Raw genomic sequence first — 24048 nt, 5'->3', positions numbered from 1 at the left:
TCTTTGCTCTATACATTTGGAAACCTCCAGATTGATTTGATTTATTATGGCCTACAAAACTCTGATGTCAGCTACAACTCTTGTCACATGTCATCTATGTTGTTATTAAAAATCAATTCTCCAGAGTGGAGAAAGTGCTTCCGAGTGACAGTGTGCAATCTGTTATTGTCATGTATTATCTGTGTTCTCAGGAGAATTTAAAAGAGAAAACATCAGCAAAACAATTTCCACATTTTCAGGGTTGTTGGTGGTGGTTGTTTTTTTAAGTATGTGTGATATTTCATCATCTTGAGCTGTGCTTGCCTCTGAAGGTAACTGGCCTCTTTCATGTGTGATTCAGTATCTTTCCAAATCCTTCTGCTTTCCTTATATTTATTCTGTTAACAATAAATAGAATATATGTATCTGAAAATCAGAATACCCGTGAATGGATAATTTAATTACATGTTCCATGTCATCTGTCTCTCTCTGGCTGTGCTGCTCAGCTTCTCTGTCTCTCTCGCTCGTATTTTTTTTATCCTTCTTTTTTCAGAACCCATCTAGCAAGTGCCTATGCACATGCACTATTTTAGGCGCATGAGCAGTCCCCATTGACATGAATGGGACCACTCATGTTTACTGTTAAGCCCCAGTGTAGGCGTTTGCAGAATCCAGGCCCCCATCATTAGCATGACTTTTGCAGTAACGTGACGACCCAGTCATGAAATGAGTTACAAAATGTTCCACCAGCTTTACATGTTCAGAACTGCTGCCTAGAAGGATCACTGATATATAGTGAAATGTAAACTGTAGTTGGGTGCATGTAAATATAGAAAAACATACACTGTGGGAAAGATACATTCCCATAAATATAGCATACCATGTGCTGGTAAAACTCCTAGAGGTGCTCTTCCTCTGGACCACTTTGCTTTTATATCCAGTTTATGCAGTATCGTTTAGTTGATTGGCATCTGCATAAATTAAAATGTAAGTGTCCTGGTCATGGGTAGACAGATCTTTTTAAATGATTTAGTTTTCATTAATTTTTTTATATGGAAAGAACTAATGTGTGTGTATGTCTGGCAAAGTATTTAAAGACACATGTGGGTCAAATGTAACCTAAAATATACAGACACACAACACAAGGTGCTTATGATCTCCAGTGACATCTGAGTGTCCTCAACATGGATTGGTTGCTGTGGGAGCCTTTGCATCCAGGCTTTTTCGGTGGGTGTTGAGCCCCTCATGGGATCAGGCTTTTATAAGCTGAACTCAGCTTCCATTTAAATGTTTACAAAATGAGGAGACTTAAGACAACCGAGGAAATCAGCTTAAATGCTTCATTCCCACTGCACCATTGCCTGCAAATTAGGCAGCTCCCATTTGTGCATACAAAAAAATAACGGCAGAGATCAGAAATGTAACATAGTAGTGAGTAATTAGTTCAAGGCCATTATATTCAGTTCTGGCTTTTGAGCACTTAATGACAGGCCCAATCTTGCAGTCCCTATACCAATAATAATATTTCCTCTGTAAGGGCTGGCGGGTAAGGCCCAATGAGTTGCTTGTTTTTAGTTTTGCTAATAAGTGTCCTCTGTCTGGAGACACTGTGTTGGACTGCTGCTCCTTCCTGCTGAGGTGTATTGCTTGAAGATTCAGCTCAAGTTATCAGTGCCACGAGTTATTTTTGATGGGTCAAACACTTAATAGGATGCTTTAGGGTCATAACAGTGAGAAAACAAGGCTTTGGGGGTACTGGTGCCCAAAGCAGCAGAGAATGCATGTCCAGGAAATCTACATCCCCATACATGGATGACTTCTCTGTTGCAAATCTCAGCAAGGTAACAAGGTTGGAACTAAAGCTTCTCCTTGTCCATGTACACCCTGAGGAAGGACAATAGCAATTATACTCTCTGCCCTCACTGAGCCCTAATGTCCACTGCAGTGCCGGGGACCTCACTGGTTCAGGGAGGTGCGTGTCATTCAATAGTCAGTTTTGCTTCAGCTCAGCTGTATGTGCACTGGGAAGGTAACACTGTAAAGGTATAATTCACTAGTGTAATTTCTAGCGAGTATTGCAGTGGGACTAGAGCACGGGAAAGGACATGACATAGAAGGAAGACTCAGCGCCAGAGATGTTTTTTGTTTTAAATGAGAATAACTGGCTTCTATTTAGGAGCCTAGATAATTTTTAAGTGATAAATATTACAGCTCAAATTCATCTGCAACATGTGAGGAGAGTTTTAGAAGACGGGGACTGTTCAGCTTAGAAAAGAGATGACCAAGGGGGGGATATGATGGAGGTCTATCAAATCATGAATGGTGTGGAAAAAATGAATAAGGAAGTGTTATTTACTCCTTCACATAATACAAGAACCAAGTTGTCACCCATTGAAATTAATAGGCAGCAGATTTAAAACAAACATAATGAAGTACTTCTTCACACAACGCACAGTCAACCGGTGGAACTCATTGCCAGGGGATGTTGTGAAGGCCAAAAAAGAATTAAATAAGTTCATGGTGGATAGGTCCATCAGTCGCTATTAACCAAGATGGTCAGGGATCCAACCACATGTGCTGGATATCCCTAAACCTCTGACTGGCAGAAGCTGGGACTAGATGACAAGATGGATCAGTCAATACATTGTGCTGTTCTGTTCATTCCCTCTGAAGCATCTGGCACTGCCACTGTTAGAAGACAGGATACTGGGCTAGATGGACCTTTGTTCTGACCCAGTTTGATTGTTCTTGTATTCCTTCCCATAGTCTGATACACACACTTTTTGTGCCACCTCTTTCAATTTGATTGTAAGCTCTTTGGTGCAAAAAATGTATTTTTGTTTGTTTGTACAACACTATGATCCCTCAATCCAGATTGTGGCATTTGATTACTATTGCAATACAAACTGCATATATTTAGAGTAAGGACTTACCTTTATTGTAGCACCTTTCAAATAGCATGTTTCACAATTTATCAGAAAAATTCTTCCAGACATCCATATAAATAAAAATAATACAGTTCTTGGAAGAGATGGGGAATAAAATACTTTTTCAAATGATCTGAGAAACATTTAGAACCCGTCCAGTAAAGACTGTGCTTATACTCTGTTCATACGAGGAAGGTGGACAGGCTCTTAAGAGAACTGATTTCCAAGTATTTTGTCTGGAAGTGCAAATGTGTCTGTCACTGCATATTGGTATACTCTGCTGCTGATATGGGAATGTGGGCCCTGATCCTACAAATATATCTATACACATGGGCCCTCGCTCCCTCCTGGAGTTCCGCTGTAGTCAGTGTTTAATTTCATCTTTCATATTCCCTCTTTTCCTTTGATTAAAAGTTAATTATTATTATTTTTAACAGCAGATAACATTATTTATAAAATCTTTGTGTAAAAGTACAAATAACAAAGCACTGACTCTGGTGGGTTATGAAGCTAGTAGAGTTTCTACAGTGGGGACAGTTAAATATTGGTTCCCAAAGTAACTATTTGTTCAAAATTTTGGGTGGAGCATGACAATATAGTGTTCTAATGTCTTATTGTTCTTTCCCTGCTCTAGAACTCTTCATGGTAATGATATTTCCAGTGTTCCCGAAGGTTCTTTTAATGACCTTGTGTCCCTTTCACATCTGTAAGTACCCTTGCTCTAAATTAATGTTTTTGACTGTGTTATTTTACTAACACAATGTAGGTTATGCTGCTAATCTAGTTTCTAAGCTATTCTGATTTGTGTCCATTTTCTCTCTGCATTTTACTGACTTTATTCAGACATTGTCTGTTCAAATTAAATCAAATAAATGCTTGGACTAGTTGTTATTTATTCTCAAAACATTTTCATAGGAAAAACAATTGAATGAATAATATGAAGATTTCCTCTTTTATCGCATTTTTGCTAAGACCCAGTCATCTAGTACTTTGCATGTGAAATTTAGAGAGCATGATAGTACAAAAGCCTGAGCATGAGACAGGAAGCCACCCACCAAGAACATTAAGTAACTTGTATGTGGGTTCTGTGCATAATAAATATCTCATGTTTTACATACTGGATTTTGTCAATATAGTATCTTGTACATGAACTAATAATTCACATATACTAATCATGAAAGTGAACTTTTTGTGTATTTCATTCCAAACATACATATAAAATATGTTCTAAAAAGACACACTATCCATATATATGAAATATATTTGCTCTTTTCAAGTGAGAAGAAAATCCAAATGTCTATTTTAGTTTTTCCATCACTTTCTTCCCTCTTTAATGGCCTTGGACCAGTCACTCACCTAGAGATGGACCCAAATTGGTAAACTTTAATCAGTCATCTTTTACTTTTGATTTGTCAAGCTCTAAACTTACTTCTATGATTTGTTTCAGAGTGGTAGCCATGTTAGTCTGTATCAGCAAAAACAACGAGGAGTCCTAGAACCCACTTCATCAGATGCATGGAGTGGAAAATATAGGCATCTGTTGAAGTGGGTCCTAGCCCATGAAAGTTTATGCCCAAATAAATTTGTTCATCTCTAAGGTGCCACAAGGACACCTTGTTGTTTTTCCTATGATTTGGTTTCAGGCCAAATCCAGAGTTGAGATCCAGTTGTGACTTGGGTGTTCAAATAGTTTGCAAAAACAGATTTCTTGAAATTTCCATTATTCAGGATGGGAGGTAGCATGGTCCAATGAATAAGGCATCAGACTGGCATGTCCTGGCAGTCAGGAGACCTGGGTAATATTTAAAATATTTAAAATGCATATTCACATTGACAGAAACATTTTGCAAATTTGTGATAAGTTTGCCAAATTGTTTTGATCAGGGAAAAAAGATTCCAAAAAAATAGAAACGCTTTGTTTTGATCTTTTTAAAATGAAATGTTTCAAATTTTTTTTATTTGTAAACAATAATGCCTTCAAAAATGTTTTGTTTCAAAATTTCCTTCAATTTTATTTTATTTTAATTAAGTTCCGACTTAAAATGAATGTTTTATTGAACTCGAAACAACAACAAAAAAATTGACTTTTTTTCCAGAACTACCAATGAACCAAAACATTAATTGTTTGCTCAGTTCTAGACCTGGATCCTAGTCCCAGTTTAGAGGTTTCTGTGGGAGAAGTCACTTAACATTGTTATGCCTCAGTTTCCCCTTACAAAATAAGGGATAGTGATACTTACTAAGTGTTACTATTTGGGACAATATTTTGAGAACAATTCAAGGGATTTCAACACAATTTTACATGAATTTGAACCTGAGCTTTAACCCTAATTCAGCTTCAAATCCAAATCTCAAACTTTAGCCTGTACCTAAGATAGATAAAATGTTCAAGTACAAATATCTGTTATATATAAAATGTATTCTATGTTATGTTCATAGTATAGTAAATTCATTGTATGCATTGTCTGGGGATGAATTCAGGGTCATTGTACCAAATTCCTTTGTCTCTCCTTGGAAATTCAATGACACTTTCCAAACAGGGGAAGCTGGAGTCTAAGGGTATATTTAGAACTGAAATGATAAACATGTCATGTGCCATTTGTTTGGGTTTTCTTCAGAGTTTACATTAAACTAAGTGCAGGCACAGCTTTCTTAGGTAAACTGTTCACCCTAGAGAGTCATAAAATCCCCTTTGGCCCAGCACAGTCAATGTAGCCCCTCTGTTTATAAGTATGTGCTGCTGACAGTGTAAAGTACACAAAGCTCAAATGAATGGTAATAAGTAGCATCCATAAAATAATTAAGACTTGTCTAGGGTATAATTTGCTTAGTGAACAATTAAGTTCTACTGTGCAATTGTTCTTGGCTGTTTCTTTAAAGAAACATTTGCCTTCTGTAATTCTAGGAGGACGAGTGTCTTTGACACAGTTGAAGAAATTCAGTTCACCAATAAAGCCATGAGCAATTTAAAATAATGTATTTTATGAACACTGACATAGATCTCTGTGGGATTCACATATCTCTGAGAGAGTCTGTAGCGGTGGCATTTTCAAATAAATGGAACAAAAAAGTGCCATGCATCAATTTCATATATCTGGTGAGTGAATACAATTTTACATGTGAGAAACACTTTCTCTGCTGGCAGTGTGAATCCATAGTAAATAGTGGAACTTATAATGCATTGTATTTCTAGGTGAGAGGAGATGCTGAGTATTAAAAAGTTGAACAGGTTTAGCCTAGCCAGAAAGGTTAGTGTGGACACGCAGCATTGTTACAAGTTACGATGGCTCAAATGGACCATTGTAAATTGCAAAGGTTCAGTTCTCTAGTGTAGACAAAAATTTTCTCTTTTTTGGTCAAAGCCTTTTGCTGCAGCTGTAATATGGTTTGAAATTGGAAATTTAAAAACTCAGGTCTAGCCTACTCTAATCTACTTTCCAAAGCTGCTCAAAACACAGGGAAAGATTTTCACCAAAATTGCTTTGCAAATGTAACATTCTTTTAAGGTAGCTTTTTGAAAGGTGTGTGTGTGTATGTGTATATATATGGAGAGAGAGATAGGATGGTTTATCTATGGAATACACACATACTCTTTTTGTACAGAATCTGTGCCTGTATACCGTAATGATCCTGAATACTCTCCAACTGAGGCTTGTCTTCACTAGTAAATTTAGGTTTTTTTCTGACACCATGATAAAAAAAAGTCTGAGCTTTATCTATGCTAATTCTTATACTAGTGCTTAAAAAAAGGCTCTAAATTTACTAAGGTAGGAGCAGCCTTAAAGTTGACAAAGCACGCTTGAGATCTCCCATGAATTCATTCAGTTCCTGTGCATGCTACCCACATCCAAAACTACCTGACCAAGTGGACTACCAGTTACCACTGCCTGGTGAGGTCTTGTCCCAGACAGTTTATCAAAAGCATGGTAAAGGACACGTTATTAAAAATATGTCTGAGAGACATATATTCTGTACATAAACAGCTCAGATTCATGTCCCTGTTGATTCATATCTTGTTTACTCAAGCTCATGTTAGATACTTATAAAAATAAACTATGCCCTCCACAGTGCTCTCTATCTCTAGTTCATCTCATCTATAGTTATTTTAATTGCCCTTCAATGAGAAATACTTAAGTCTAAGAGAGAAAAAATCTGTTCTTCATTGCAAAGACCCTTAGTGTTTCATAGCAGTATGAGATGATTAACCTCCAGGAATTGTTTTGCTATATTGACCAAAGAAATAAAAGGAGGAGTGAGTGGAAACAAGCATGCTGTGGTACATAAAAATTAGTGGAAAGTAAAAATACACTTCTTAATTTATACAGCTTATGGAACAAAATTATTCCTAGCATATATATAGCAGCTTCATCTTCAAGCTGCATTAGAGAGATTGATTAACCTGGATGTTTCAATGTTGGTTTTGTAATTTCCCTCTCATTTTGTGTGTGTTGGGGTTTGTCCAGTGCTAAATGGTTAACTGTAATTTCTAGACGAACTTTGAAATGTAGGGTTTTGTTTAGCCTTGCACAAGTGGGCCAACGCATTGCAGAGGGGGTCAAAAGGTCATCCCTGGAGTTTTTCCATTGTAAGCAATGGAGCTACAAAAGGAGCTGGATTTGGGGGTTTTCAGGCATTGCTGCTGTACACGTTTAATTTTGATGAATGAGCCCTGGCTAGGATTGAACCCATGAACTCTACAGTTGAGTCTGTCTAGGGCACAGTTGTTTCATTAGTCATTCCCATAGAAATGTACCAACAAATTTAGTGGGGTTTCCTTTCTTAATATCCTGTCTGAACGTTTTTATCCAAAAGAAGCTTGAGTTCAAAACATTATTTTTAAAAATTATTTGTAGTCTGATTCATGGGGTACAGCTAAAATTCAAAGAGCAATTTGCATCAATGCTGTAGTAATTCTTTCCAAGTCAAAATATCTGTAGATTCTGATACCTTTAAATGCCCAGATCAGTTTACAGTGTTTTAGTCACGTGACTGCCTACTAAAGTAAGAGAGTTACATGGCTAACCCTACATTGCTTTCAAAAAAGTAACTGCATAGACTTCTAATTTGCATTTCTTCAAAGCTGATTTTTTTAAACTGCCTTTGGTCAAGCGCTCACATTTTGGCTGTGATTTCCAGAAGCTTAAGAGGGTTGGACAAACAATTCCCACTAAATGGGAGTTGAGTACCTACCACTGTTAGGCTTCTTTGAAAACCCCAGTCTTTACAGGATTTTGTTTTCTTTTTTTCCTCCTGCTCCTAATTGTGAGGTACATGGGCTCAATGGCCTGGCTTGATGTCATTGCGTCTGTTTCATGTGGGTCTTACCTCCAACATCGATGTTTTTCTTTTGTTTGTGCTGCAGCCTCATTGAAATGGAAAAATAGGTTGCATTTATTTCACACTTCACACAGTGGTATTTTGGATGGGACTCACAGCAACTCACGGGAGAGCCTCTTGTTAAAACTCTGCTAGCAAATAGAAGGATGAGTTGGGGTGATTTCCCCGTCTCTGATGGAGTTATCCCTAAATCATCCTGGCCAGAGATGACCTATCCCTAACTTCTTTCTAAAGAAACAGTGTTTTGCCTATGGTTTGAATCAGATTGTCCTAAACAGCTAGTATTTAAAAAAAAAATGTCTGAGGGGAGTATACCATTGCATAGTGGTTCTCAATGGGTGTGCAGAGGTCTCAGAGGGTATTTCACCTCATCTAGATATTTGCCTAGTTTTACAACAGGCTACATAAAAAGCACTAGTGAAGTCAGTACAAACTAAAATTTCATACAAAGGCACATACACACAAATGATTCCAATTGATTTATTTTATAATTTTATAATTATATGGTAAAAATGAGAAAAGCAGCAGTTTTCAGTAATAGTAATAGTTTGTTGTAACATTTTTTTATTTTTAGGTCTGGTTTTGTAAGCGACTAGTTTTTAACTGAGGTGAAACTTAAGGTATGCAAGACAAATCAGACTCCTGAAAGGAGTACAGGAAAGGTTAAGAGCCACTGGTTTAGCCTAGCATAAGACCTGAACCACTCTACAAGTTAGCCAAACTGAACACACTATTATTCTATGTTATTGGTTTGGTTTATCATCTTGTTTTTTCCAGGAGCAAAATATAAAGATGTCCAGAAAAGTGCAGCTTAATATACATTTGTTTCCCTGAAAGTGCTGCCTCCTTCCTTGGTTATAAGAAAACAGTTCTGGTTAAATGGGAAAACAAACCAATAGATTCTCCTATCTTGTGGTTGCAAGTGCATGCATCTCTGCTACATGGGATTTATCCCAGGCCAAGGGGAAATATATTTGGTTGAACTCCCTGTTTTAAAAAAAATTACAAATCTGAGACACAGAAGTTAAGTGACTTGCCCAGGGTCACACAATGAATCAGTAAGAGAGTTGGAAACAGAACTCTGGTCTCCAAACTCCAACAATGATGTTTTAAATATAGTTGGCAGCAATCCATAAATAACTGTAACACTCACAAATATAGTAGCCTCTGAGGCACAGTGGGTTAGTTCACTAACCATCCAAGTCTGGGAACCTTTATTGAAGTGTGACTTGGATTACAGCCTTAAAGTAGGTTTGTGTGTCTCAAGTTAGTCCCATGTTTTCTAGTTTTCTCATGTGTGCTGTTTGCACCACCAGACTACCACACACAAACTTAATAGGAACTGTTTGCTGGCTGGAATGAAAGCAATGTCATGTTTCAAAAAAATGAGTGCAATCCCAGAGTTTTGTGGAACCCTCATTAATGCATGGTCTATGAGGGCTATCCAGTCCCTCTTTAAAAAAAAAAAGAAAAAGCAATAAATTCACTATATATTTTTATTAAAAAGTAAGCCAAAAAAAACCAGACATCCTTTTAGAAAATGTTCAGGAGAATGGTTGTCTCTCTCATATGGAGATGCTATTCCTTCTTTCAGCTTGTTGCCTGAATATCTCCCATTCAAATCTTATGGATTTTTATGTAAAAAGTTACTTTTAGCAGATTTAGATCATATTTCATTTTCATTATTGAACAGGAAATCTGCTACTTATTTTTATGCATTTTCATAGTAGTTTGAAAAATAGAAATATAACAACTCACATGCCTGATATTGCCCATCTCTACAGTTTTAAAAATACAAAACAAAACTTGGTTTAAAAAAAAAAGAGAGGGCTTTCATTAATGCATTTTACAACTTTAGACCCTAATTCAGAAAATAGCCCTTTCCAGGAAGAGTTCTCAAGTTTGTGCTTAAGTCCAATTGAAATTCATTGTTTTGATCAGACAGCTCACCTGGTGTTCTTGCTGTCCCCTGATAGGCTCAGAACATAAGCATTTCCCCAAGAATACCTAGATTTCAAAATTAAAACTTGGTTTCTGCAAAAATGTGTGCATGTGACATTTAAAGTCGTCACCTGCTAACTTTGCCAATAAAACTTAATCCCTTGAGTTTTTTCATTAGGCAAACAAAAATGGGCATGACCATGACTAAAGCAGATACATTTAAAAATTGAAATAATCATTTACAGAATCGATACATTATTTGCTGATATCCATCAATAATTCACTCACTCACCCTATTCTGAACTGTTTTCCTCATTTATTTAGATGACTGTTTCTGAGGTAGAAAATGGGTCTTCACAGTTAACTAGCAACTGCAAAATCTTATTCATGAATGTAGTGCCACTGCCTGCAGTGGGGTTACTTCTATAAAAAAAATGTCTTTGAAATGATAACTGAGCAAGACAGCTCAACATGGAATATTATCATTCGGGCCATAGAGTTTAAACAAGCAAACAAACACCTGAATTTCATCAGGTTAAAATAATAAATTTAGAGAAACAGTGTGTATAGATATTGCTCAAGTGGAAATGGTCTAAATTTCTTGAATAAATGATCGGTAGTAAGTTAGTCAATTCTGCTTAGTAATGATGAGAAGAAAGGTGTGAGAAGGGATTGTTGGATGAGGTTAGCCTTAAGGAAGGGGCCAGGGAGAGAATGTTCAGTCAGAGAGGCATGATGTCAGTGTTCTAGGGATAGCGGAAGATAGAAGGCCCAAGACTGAGACTTGAGTTTTGTCTACACTGGACCTGAATGACAAAACTTTTGTTGTTCAGGGTTGTGAAAAAAACACACAGACACCTCCAAACGACAAAAGTTTTGCTGACAAAAAGTTTTGCTGGTGTGAACAGCGCTTCGTCGGCAGGAGCACTCTCCTGCCAACAAAACGTCCAGCCTCAATAAGCAGTGGTAGCTTTGTCGGCGGGAGAGTTCTCTCCTGCCTACAAACAGCGGCTACAATGCACGCCTTTTAGTGACACAGCTGTAGTGGCCGTGTTACTAAAAGGTGCATAGTGTAGACAAAGCCTTGGAATGAACACAAATGGAGCAGTGAGGTGAGAATGAAAATCTGATGGCCCACTTTATGCTGAATTCTAATCTACCATTATGATTTTTGCCCAAAAACATCTTCAAAGGGCTGTTTGGAGACATCAGACATTGAAATTCTGTTAAATATTGAAGGATTTTCTTTCCAGCTCTTTGGAATCAAGTTTTCCAGTTCTTTGGAAAGTTTAATGTGGAGAGTTGGGTAAAATGTGCCATTTGGGATGGGGACGGGGGCGGGAGGGGCTATTTTTGCTTCCAAGCAAAGGAAATAGTTCATTGTTTTACGTCACCAGGGCTCTAGGTACCAACCCCTTGAACTGTGACTGCAGTCTGCGCTGGCTTTCGGAATGGGTAAAGGCAGGGTACAAAGAGCCAGGGATTGCACGCTGCAGTGGGCCAGAGGACATGACAGACAGACTGCTGCTCACAACACCAACCCATCACTTCCAGTGCAAAGGTAGGAGCAAGCTGTTTGGCTGAGGTCTGTAAACCATTTGATTGAGTGTCATGGCTTATCTTGTGTAAACAGCTTTATTGGTAGAATATCGCCAACCCCCACCTTCAAATATCGTGAGATATTAAAACGAATTTAGGGCTCTCTTTTTTTCTTTTTTTTGCCTTGTGGTTTCTGAGCTATTGGAGACCACTTGGGACATGTTTTCAAACTTTTCTCCACTAACAGAAGGGCTAGAAACTTCCTTGTTTACAGTGAAAGCTGATATTCTCATGCAATCACTTAGCTCTGGCAGTTGGGGCTTTAAGGGAAGCACCAAATCTCACATGAGTTAGCAACACTGTCATTACATCAGATAATATAATTGTAAATTACTGTATGGAATGTCATTTTATGGATAATTAATCAAGTAATTTATTTCCAGACCCAAAAAAACTTGGGTAAGAGAAGGTTTATGCAGTAAGTAATTCTACATTTTGAAAAAAAATGAGAATGTTATAGTTATAAAAATAAGTTTGAAAGCCGTGGGAAAGAAGTTGCAGGTAGAAAGCAAATATGTTTTGATAAGGACATTTGTACTGAAGATCCATAAACAACTTGAACTCCAACCCTAAGTCCTACCAACTCTAGATCAGTAACTGGATGTATTAGATGTATTTTATGTTGCAAGATCAGGAGAGGATGCAGATATATGACTGGAATGATGGAATATAAGAGCTATATGAGGAGAAACTGATTGAGGAGTTATAGTGAGGTATATAATATGGATGTAGAATGAGAATGAGTGGGCTTTCTGACTTAATGAAATTGTGGACAAATAAAGAGGATATGTTTGTGTTTTTTGCTGTCAAAGGACTTTTGGAATGTGAAATGTATGTTTGGATTGCTAGCCTATATGTGAAGACGGAAGTGTGAAGATGTGTATTTACTATTTATGGTAATGGAGAAGAGGGTCTGTGGTTGGAAATTAAGGGGAAATGACATCATCTTGTTATTTATCTATGAAGTGCCATGTACACTTATATGTAATAATAAATTATAATAATGGCACTGGCTTAGCGAGATGATTGTATAGCAAGCTGGGATTAAACTGATTGCTGAATAGATAAGTGTTGACATAGGGCTAGAGTTAAGGTTGTTTCCCGAACCAGAGCTGACTTTTGTCACCTTCCATCTTCATTTTTAATAACTAGAACATTCAAATTCAGTTATTTTAAAAGTGATGTTAGCTTTAAGACAGCAAATCATAATCAGACCTCTCTGCTCTTTGCTGAGTTTATAATTTCACTGCTGAGAGTTACAAATATTCCTAAATAAACACCCAACAATGTGCTAACTTTCACAAGGAAAAATTAAGAAAACAAATGTGGCATTTGTAGATGAAGCTATTTTTGAAATATGATGCAGCAAAAAAAGTAGCTAACTTTTTATTTTTGAAACACTCATATTTTGAAATTGCTTTGCCTGATTCTCCTTGAAGCATTCTCCTGAGGTCACCCACCACATGAACCGAGCAGCAGCCTGTGGACAAATAGAGCCTCTGGTGTGCTGGCTTAGAATGGAGAGAGTTTCCGGATTCCTCCCACTGTGTTCCTCCCCCTCACTCAAAACAAATGTACAAGACTTGTCAACTTATCAAGAGCAATCTGTCACCCCCGTACGCACACTTACATCCCGATCCTGCAATTGCCTGTGTGTGAACTCTGTCCTTCACCTGTGCAGAGCCCCAATGAAGTCAGCGGAGCTCCACAATCAATTGCAATTAAGTCCTAATGAAAACAATCTCTTCATTCTAGCCCACTACCTTTCCCTCATTATTGCCATATTCTTGTCAGTCACAGCACAACAAGGCCGAAGAATGACACACAGGGCTTTCTAAATTAACGTGTATTTTGTCAAAAGTGTGGTTTAACCCAATGTTTGGACTAAAAGCTAAATGTCCACACCTTGTCTCAAAACAGTGCAAACAGGACTGGACTTGAGGCACAAGTAGTGCAGACTCGGCTCTGTTTTATTACATTGTCCTCCTTGTCTGCAGCACTATTGGAAAGGACTGCACTAGACTGCGAACATTTTTGTTACATGGTTTATAAATCAAACCGCAAGGGCAAAGAAATAGACTACTTAAGTCCCGGAGCTCTGATTAGCTCCTTCATTAATTGGCTTTGATCAATGTCATAGGGATGTACTGTGTGTGTGTGTGTGTGTGTGTATGTATGTATATATATATATATATATATATATATATATATATATAGTGACAAAGTTCCTCCTCTGCCTTGGTGGGTCCTGCGCTTATTGGCGGATTTTCTCACATCAGAGGTTCACAGCAGCCCTCACTTTGGCCACTTTCGTGGCTCAAATCTGCCGTTCGCTCAGTTAGCCTCATCACTGGCCAGCATGTGGAAAGGAAGAAGAACAATCCCCGCAGTCTCTGCTGATCCACCTACTGGATCGGGGAACAGGCCAGAGACCTTCCCCTCTGGAGGGACCCACAGTCCAGTTCAATTCCTCCTGTATCAAGTAGGGAGTTGGAGGGATGGAGGGAATCCAGGCCCACCCTCTACTCCGGGTTTCAGCCCAGGGCCCTGTGGATTGCAGCTGTCTACAGTGGCTCCTGTAACAGCTGTGTGACAGCTACTACTCCCTGGGCTACTTCCAACACCTTCTTTATTCTCACCACAGTACCTTCCTCCTGGTGTCTGATAATGTTTGTACTTCTCAGTCTTTCAGTAGTATGCCTTGTCACTCTCAGCTTCTTGCACCTCTTGCCCCCAGCTCCTCGCACGCACCACAAACTGAAGTGAGCTCCTTTTTAAACCCAGGTGCCCTGATTAGCCTGCCTTAATTGATTCTAGCAGCTTCTTGATTGGCTGCAGGTGTTCTAATCAGCCTGTCTGCCTTAATTGTTTCCAGAAACTTCCTGATTGTTCTGGAACCTTCCCTGTTACCTTACCCAGAGAAAAGGGACCTACTTAACCTGGGGCTAATATATCTGCCTTCTATCACTCTCCTGTAGCCATCTCGCCTGACCCTGTCACTATATATATATATAGTGTATAGTATAATCCATGCTACCTCCTGGGCCACCTCGTTTTTTCCAAATAGCTAATTTCACTTTTGGGAGAAGTAACAGAAGAGTAGCACATAAAGGTGAAAAAGCCCACGAACATAACTACAGCCATTCAGACTAACCTCTTCTGCTGAAGTCAGGCAAGCTGTTGTATCTAACTAGACTTTACAGCAAATAGGAAAAAAGTGAAAATAAAGCAGGACAGGAATGGATTAGATATAAAACACACAAATGCAGAAAAAAAGGAGAAAAGTCTTCTTTTGGATGTATTCCTTTCTTTGTGGGCCCTTTTCCTTGGTAGTGTTTTGTTTAGGGCCAGGTTCAATACCCTTATTCAGACTAAATAGCACCTAACTTTACTAGTTGTTCATTAACTTCAGTGACACTACTTGCAGTGTAAGTAAGTGAGTAAGGGCATCAGAATTTGCCTCTTAGATTGAGGGCTCTTTGTGGCAGAGTCCTTGTCAATGTACATACCTGTTAAGCCTTTTGCTCCCTGTTGGTGCTATGTAAACAATAAATATTAATAATGATTTGTTAGGTCAATATCTCAGCTAGGGTTTGCTAGGTCAGAAGCAAACCCTACAATAGATTTTTATATTACTGGATAGTGAATTACTGAATTACTGGATAGTTTCCTAAAATGTAAGCCCACAAAGTCAGTTTTCTTCTGTCTTGCTCATCACTTATTTCTTCTCTTTAGTTGTGACACATTTGTCATATACAGATCTGCCACAAGGAAGGTGTTTGTCACTATTTTATGATGGAATGCTAATACAGTCAATCATAGCAAAGAATTCCTATTTCCTGGGCATTGCTTTTTCACCTGGCTGCCAATTTTGCACTGCCCAAAAGGAGCCATCAGTGAAAGGGTCTGTTAGTATTTCAAACATGAAGCATGTTTTTCACTCAGACGTAACTCAGAGATGAAAATTCACCGTGGACTAGATGATTTCAGCCAATGAACAACAGATTTTACCAACTTTTAGTGAAATCCTTTTCAACCCTCCTCACCCATATCTTACGTGCTTGGTCTGTCCTAAGTTATTTAAAATTTATTACTGATCAGCTGGTACTTTTGTGGAGTCCTTCCACTTAAAGAAATATTTTCTTTTAAAGGAAATAAAGTGCTTTAAGACCTTCACTGCTTGAAATAAATTAGCCTCTTTTGACCATTTTTACATTTTAAAAACATTTGTCATTAATATTTGAAAGTTAGTGACTACAAAGTCAATTTTATTTTCACATTTCCAAATTTGCCTATCTTTATTAACATCTTAACAGATCTATAATATTGATTGATTTAGTACCCAACTGCGTGTGGACACAGTAGACAGTAACTGCTCCGATGGAGTGTCCTTGACAATTTGAGTGCTTTGCCCTGCCGACGACCTGTTCAGGTCCAGTAAATAAATACTTGTTTTTAAATTTGGGTAATTTCTGTGTTTACACAGGAAGCCATAAGTTCTCTTTGGTGTAGATGCCTGAGTGTGTGTGTCTAGCATCTGTGTTTGTTTCAAGTATTCGTGTGTTTCTATTTTTGTTTACATTTTTCACAAGCCTTTCTCAGTGCCTTAGGGAGTTAAAACAGGGATTTTGTATGCTCAAAAGTAATGGAATGAAAACAACTTACTGTCTTTCTCTCATGTCCAAGTGTCATGTTTCTTGTGTACAAAGCAGTACATTTACGAAAGATTGACAAGACCATTTTGATTCTTAAATCCATATATTTGCAATATGCTCACATGAAGCTTTATTGCCATCCCCATTTCCCCACACTTGCCTGAATCTCTTCTCCTTGCAATAAACCTTCCACTACCAATCACTTGCTCTTCTTCCTGAGCATCAATACTCCTGTTCCCCATATAGGCTGTCCCCTCCCTCCGCAAACAGGAGCTAGTTACTGCAATTAGGATGTACAAGGAGCAAACAAGCCAGACAATATAGGCAGATGACTGGATTACAGTGGTAGCTGGAGGCCGGTATTCATTGTGGGATAAAATGATTTTCATCTGGCTCTTGGCTTTCAGCTTTAGTCTCCAAATTCCACTATTCTGGGCAGTGATCAGGTTCCTGCTGACCCACAAACACTCTGTCACATTTTGGGGTGCAATCCAGACCAGTGAGGGTTGTGTCATCGCCTGCCTTGCAACTCTCGATGCCTCACAATGCTTTAGCATTGAGCTCCCAACAAGGGACGCTCACAAAGAGCCTGCGGGCATGCCGATCACAGCCTGAGTGTCTGTGTATAGCTGCAGGCCTGGCCCAGTAGCTCTGGCCCCATCAGCCTATCAGCAACACTCCAGTCACACGCTGGCTTCCCACCAGCCTAAGGTTACTAACTGCAGGGTGGCCCCAACTTACTCCCAATGCTAAATAGTCTCTGAAATGTGTGCTCCGCACTGTACAGCCCTTTCCTGGGTACTTTAGATATTAAAGACCTATTAAAGACCCTGTAAAGAGTTAATGTTCAACAGTCTGCTACTTTACCGGGAGTTATCAAAGAGGTCTGTTTAAACACAGCACTGGATTGGTTTAGATTAAAGAATAAAACAAGTTTATTAACAAAAGAAGATAGGGTTTTTAAGTGAATTCAAGTATCAAGTATTAAAGTCAGAAATGATAATGAAAAATAAAGATAAAACACTTTCTAGTAGCTAGAACACAACAAGTTTGACTTAGTTCAAGGTAAAATTCTTACCACAAGTTCCCAGCAATATGGCTGACCAAATTCTAAGATCAGGATCTATCCTCAACGTCAAAGGGCTGGTTCCTTTGTTTTCTTGGGTGAAAGAGAGAGAGAGAGCTTGGGGTTTTCTGCCCCCTTTCTTTTATAGTCCAATTGGATAGTCTTTGAAGTGGATTCTTCTGAGAGTTACACCTCAAAGCAAAGTTTATTCACACAGTAAAGAAGGTGACATAGAGTCTCATGGTGAAGGAGGCTTCATGTCCTTTTTCCTCATCTTTGTTTTCTGAAATTCAAATTTGCTTTTTCTACTGCCATTTCCTCTCCCTCCTGTCTCAAGGACCCTGTTCACTACTTATATGTAAATTGAGATAAATCTTCGTTCAGGATATGTCTGCCTGGGTAGGGCTGTGGTTTTAAACATGTGCTATGAACATCATACAGAGGGATTTCATAACTTTACATGTAATGTTGCTACATACATTTCACCATGATATTATTGACCAATGAGTTACTAATTTTCAAATTATGCCTCACAAGGCATATTTTGTACAAATATTCTTATAATAGTATGTAAGGTGTGAGTGCAAGGGTACTTTTGGTCACACTCTCCCCTACCCATTTGGAATGGTTGTTTCCAATTATGTAGTTTATTAAATGGCTTAAATATGGATTGGTGATCTTATACAGGGGAATAACAGTTGCATCATTTCCCAGATATATCTGTGTTTTGCCCATTGCTTTTTCTACACTAAGAACAGCAGGGAATTAAGTCAAAAATAAACCATATTAAAACTATGGGTGGTGAAACATTGAACCATCTCCTAAACCTCTAATTGAACCTTTCTTGAGCTTCACAAATCTTTGTGCAGCTTTCTTGTACCCATTTTTAATTTTTGCTTCTGAATCTGCACTTTCTCTTTTGGCCTCATCCACAAAACTAGAAATGTCACAATATTAGCAGTTAGGGGCTGTTCTTGCAGAATTTCCAGCATTGATGGAAGTGGAAATTTCCAAAAATCTTTATAGTAAACAAATTTTATGACATTTGCAGCCTGTTTTTGCAGGCTGGGTGTTTCTCTCTTTAGACAAGTATCCAGATATCATTAAAATTTGTCCAACACTTGAAGGATTTACAATTTGAATTAATCCTTTGTGATTAAACATTATCATGTGAAGTGCACATACTATTGTTACTGCAGGGGGCAGAAAACACACAGTGTCAGTACTGGTAAGTATCTTGTGCATTAACTAAGAATGAATTTTGCAATCCACATTTTCCACTTGTATTCTACACTTTCATTTTTGCAGGACCGGTAGATATCAGCATTGTGTCCAAGTGTAACCCTTGCCTTTCCAGTCCATGTAAGAACAACGGGACTTGCAACAATGATCCAGTGGAGTTCTATCGATGCACATGTCCATTTGGTTTCAAGGTATGACTATTCTTGAACTACCTTAAAAGACACACAGTACTCTCAGCTTTCTGCTGGCATCCTCAATGTTGTATCAATAGGGGAGTCAATTGTACAGCAAGGAAGCTCAAACATCCCTTGCTCAAGTAGGTTGTGTGCCTTTCATGCACAAAGCTACAGATATTTACTCCATGTAATGTGTATATTTGTTCTTTAAACATTTTATATACTGGAGAGAATGTAAAAGGGCAAGTTGATTTCGTTTTTAACATCAGCACCAAAATTAGAAGCAGCCTAGCCTGGGGGAAGAAGACTGAGGCTATAAGTTAGGTCTAAATTAGATCCTGACTCAGTCACTAACTCTGTGTGGCCTTGGCTAAGTCATGTAAACTATCTTCCTCTTTCAAATTGGGAATTGCCTAATTCTTCAGTCTTGCACCTTGTGTAGTCATGTACATCGGGAAAAAGTGGGTGTTAGGTACCACCACAGGTATAAGTGAGTGGAGCTGTTCCTATATGGTAACCACTAATTGATACTCATTTTGTACAGAGCTGGTGATTGGCTCCAATAACACTAATTCAATTCAGTTGTGAGTGTTAATGTTTGTACAGTAACTTGAAAATGTGAAATACTATTGATGTGAAGTACTGTTATCCTTAGTAATAGATTACGTAGCAGTATCAGAGAAAGAGAGAGAACACTTTACTATCAATTCCAGTACAGTGTACTGGAAAATCTAGTTATTTAGCAATATCATTTCCTCAGTGCTGATGTAGAACTTCCACTGTTAATGATAGGGCTACATGCTACCTTTTGTCTAGGGTCCCAGCTCCCATTGAGATCACTGGAAGCTTAATAGAACTATCAAGGGTAGCATAACGTGTAAGGTGCTAGTAGTTATGGTGTTTACAATATAAAATTAGATAATGCAAATAATCATATGTTATTACATGTCAGGGAGTTGGCTGCAAGTATAAAGAATGGGGCATCCCCTTTAGATTAAGAAGTTGCATCAGTCATGGACTTTATCCTGTTGTGGTGAAACGGTGGTGACTCTGGCCAACAAGGAATAAAATATTAATGACATCATTGTTCACGCTTACAACATCGAACAGTTCGGTGTGATCTGGGATTTTGTGTTATCCCTGGTGACTCTCACTGTAACAATCACCGTTACAAATCTTTTAACCTTTTTATTAAGGATACAGAAAACAATTAAAGCCTTTGAAACGTGAACTATTAAGTAAAGCTTTCCTTTTAACAATCTCCCGTATTTCCTTTCCCTTTCACTTTAGAGAGTTTTGATAAGGGAAACCCCTTGTTTGAGAGTCTTTTAGATGGTATTAGAGATGGTATTAATTGAGAGAGTCTGGAGCTGCTGCTGTTGTTGAAGTCTGCTCCTGTTCCCTGGAAAATAAAACAAATACACTCACAAACAAGAGACCAGAAAAGAACAGCAAAGATAGAAAATACTGCTGCTGTCTCTGGTGGTGACTCTTACTTGCCACCTTGCTGCTGGAGAAACATGGGCCCAGCACACAGTCTTATCTGCCACTGTGAGGCCTGGCAACTTTGGACAATGTAGGGCATCACTTTTAGCTACCTCACTGGTCACTGGCACACAGCAGTGTTACAAAGATGCAGTTTTGGCTGTCTCATTATACGGAAGGCAAAAAGAGAGATCTAGGAACGGAACTTATGATGGAGTGGGTGACAGCAGAAACCCAAGGCTCACATTCTAGATGCTGTTTAGGCCCTAGTGCAGGCTTCTGCTGGTGATGGTGTCATCGTTTTCCTGTCTCTGGCCCAGTCTGGTCAGGATGCCTTTCAGGATCAGGATGCTGAGGACTCAGTGGTGTTATAATGGATCCTGGAGGTGGGGTGGGTGGGAGCCATGATGGTAAACTCTCTCTCTTTTGAGTCCAACTGTTCTCTGCTCCTGCTGAATGACTCCCAGGTGCACAATGTCCAAGAAGGGACCACAGCCTCATCCTATTAACTTTAACCAATCAAAACACATTTTGGGGATTTCAGCTATAAATGTTTCCTCCCATTTCTAGAATCTTTCAGCTTGTCATATCAAGCCATAGCTCTACCAGGAGTCTTGCAGAGCCCGTATCACAGTTCTTTTCACATAAACAATCCAGTTTGTGCCACCAGCTTTTGCTGAGTGTCACAAACAGTTTTATTTAACAAGTTGAGTTGGACTTTTGCTGCCTCTTCACAACAATCTTTCCTAGTGGTATCTCACTGGAGCCTCTGTAAGACCTTATTTAGACTTGCGTCAGTGTGTAAAGTACAGGTAGCCCTGCACTGAAAGCCCTCCCCCAGCTGAGACACTGGTCCCCACTGCTGCCAGCCCCACAAACACCAGGCTGGCCCCAGCGCCAGCCCTTCCAGCCCCTGAAGCCCCTCCCCCCCCAGCTGCTGGCCCCCGCACACAGCAGAGCCTTCTCACTCCTCCGGCCACTGGCTCTCCACGTGCCTCCTCGCTCCCCCATTCCCAAGGAGGAGGGACGTGGCAAGCAGCAGGGACCTCCGGAGGGAGAAGGTGGTGCGGAGGAGACCAGGCAGGCAGCAGCAGCAGGGAGTGGGGGCCTCAGGCAAGGGGGGGCCACTGCAGCCCAGGTGTCCGGCGGCAAGTCAGCGGCATCACCAGGGAAGGCTAAGTCTTCCCTGGTCTATTATACCCACCGCTCATGCCGTGTTGGCTGGGCGTACGGTCTCTGTACTCTGCAAACCACTGTAAGTGAAGACCTAATCTGAGAGGAATGATCTACAATAAATTGTGAGCTTCAAAGGGATGGCGGTTAATATTAGCTTCTTGGCTCTGGTAGATTCAGGATAGAAAAGCCAAGATCAGATGTTGAACCAGGATAATCATATTGCGAAAAAGAGAGATAATTTATATTTACTATTTTTACATATTATTTACTATCACCCAGTTTATCTTGGAGAGAACCATTGCTCCTTACATATGCAAATAACTTTGGAGACTTCCTTTGAGTGTTGAAATCAGTCAGAAGCTGCAGTTTATGACAAAAGTTTGACTAATATAATTTAGGGAAATCTGTGGCTATCTTGTCTCCATGTGTCAATAAAACACTAATAGGGTGATCATTTTGAATTTGGTATGTAAAAAATGCCAACAACCTAACCCTGAATTATTGAAAGCAGGACTAGGAGACTGCTGAGATAATGTAAATGAAAGTAAATAACTTTTATCCATGCTCACTGGAGGATATATAGATTTTATGCATTCATATTTTGTATGCCTTATGCTAGAAGACACATGTTGTGAAGTAGCTATGTGTGAGGCAGGCCAGGTGTATACTACAAACCTTCATTGGTAATATAATGTTGGTGGGGGGGTGAGTTTTTTTACATATCTTATGTTGGCTAAAGCCCTTGTGTAGATGCAGGGGTTTTTTGCTGGTAAAAGCTGCAGCCACATAAGGAGAGTTTGCTAGTGTAACTATCCATGTATACCAGCAAACCTTCTCTAGTGTTTACTAGACCTCAGAGTGGATCAACTTTACTTAGAGCCATTTTGATAAGCTCTTGAGGTGACTTATTTTAAATATCTTATAGAAAGTTTAGCTTTTCTTCTCTCTCTCTCCCTCTCTGACTCACATTCTCAGGTGACATTCACTGTGTGAACTTGGTCTGATACAAAACCGCTTTTGAGCTTGCAAGTAACAAATTCTCATCCAAGCAAAAGAATGAACATACCCAGGTGTGGCATTTAAAGCAAAGCAGACAGCTTAGAAATACTGACTTGTAACTAGTACAGGGAGAACTGGGGAAAATTTAATAAGTAAAAAAGAACCCTGCATCTTCACTGTGGGTTTTTGAGTAAAAGTAAAATTTGACAGGTCCAAATGTAAACCATATGAAGGGAGCACTCTATTTCTACCAAGCTGTTCTCCGCCAGAGATTCATGCTAATTCAATAACAATACCTTGCTTCCTTGTCACCAGCCAGCACCAAACAGCTCTGTCCATCTGGAAGCTATTTCCCAGATCTTGATAAATTGCCCTAAATCTTCCCTCACAGCATTTGTTTTTCCTTGTTTGATGTAAGTTTGGAGAAAATCCTGTGTGGAGGAGTGTATCACCGGAGGAAAAAAACACCAACCAGCCTTATTTTCCTTATAACCTCATTCAATTGAGCTGACGTGTATATGGTGTCTCTGGGTTCCCTGAAATGGGGTGTTAACTTCTCTGGGGTTTCAGTATTCATGGTGGCCATTCAAAATCACAGTGTGCCACTCAGCAGAAAATTTAGTTCAAGTGACCAATCACCAACCAGCTTATGGTATCAAGAGTTTCTTCTAGTTGCTATAGATAGCATGGCAGTGGAAGCAGTAGGCTTGTAATCTTCTTTGCATTACCACATTTAAAGCTGGCCCTTTGGTACAATTACACCAGGAATGCTACATTTGGTGTCCTTTGAAGTCTTTTTTCCCACTGGAATGTACATGTAAATATTTGTTAGCAATGTCTCTTGTGTATAACACTGCATGTCTTAGGCTGGACTTAAAAGTAAGGTAGCTCATGAATTGTTCACTCTAAATCTGAGCTGGCAGGCTTGTGGGACAGACAATTCCATTTAATGAGGGTAGAAATATGCCGGCTTTAAAATGGGGGAAAGTAAGTGCAGATAGTTATCTCTGCTGCTGCTCTCTCCTCATATTGGGTACTGAATGTGTTTGTTACAGATAAGCCTTGTAGGAAATCTTGCCTTCAGGATTCTTGCCTTTGAAGAGCATTGGTGTCTAAGCAACGGATAGTGTAAGAGTGCCACCTATGGGGACTAGCAGGATTTACCGGGAATAACTTCAGGATGTCATTGTCAGCTAAAATGCAGCTGTTTAATTGAAGTTCACTTCATACAATTTTCACTGAAACAATGACATATGAGTCTTTTAAACATTTTATTAAAGTTAATGTTAAAAAAATTATATAATACATAGGTTGAGAAAAGAGTGTCTGTACTTATGTGTATAGTGCTTAGATTATCCACAAATACAAAGTTTGTTTTTAAAGTCATATGATACACAGAGTACACAATCAGCAATAACCCAAATTTAGGTGAGCACATTTAACAACAGAGTTTAGATATTAGAATC

The 24048-nt window shown here is 39.0% G+C and overlaps 1 protein-coding gene across 1 annotated transcript in view; it reads left to right on the top strand.

Moving 5' to 3' along the window:
* Positions 1 to 24048, top strand: part of SLIT3 (slit guidance ligand 3) — a 796449-nt gene that overhangs the window by 675058 nt on the left and 97343 nt on the right. Inside the window, exons 24-26 of the mRNA XM_038413692.2 lie at positions 3541 to 3612; positions 11582 to 11745; positions 18813 to 18937. Of these exons, the coding sequence (XP_038269620.1) occupies positions 3541 to 3612; positions 11582 to 11745; positions 18813 to 18937 (361 nt within the window). The remainder of the gene's footprint in view (positions 1 to 3540; positions 3613 to 11581; positions 11746 to 18812; positions 18938 to 24048) is intronic.

The sequence above is a fragment of the Dermochelys coriacea genome, chromosome 8 (assembly GCF_009764565.3).
Source record: "Dermochelys coriacea isolate rDerCor1 chromosome 8, rDerCor1.pri.v4, whole genome shotgun sequence".
Taxonomy (NCBI): domain Eukaryota; kingdom Metazoa; phylum Chordata; order Testudines; family Dermochelyidae; genus Dermochelys; species Dermochelys coriacea.
This window is presented reverse-complemented; position numbering and strand designations above follow the sequence as displayed.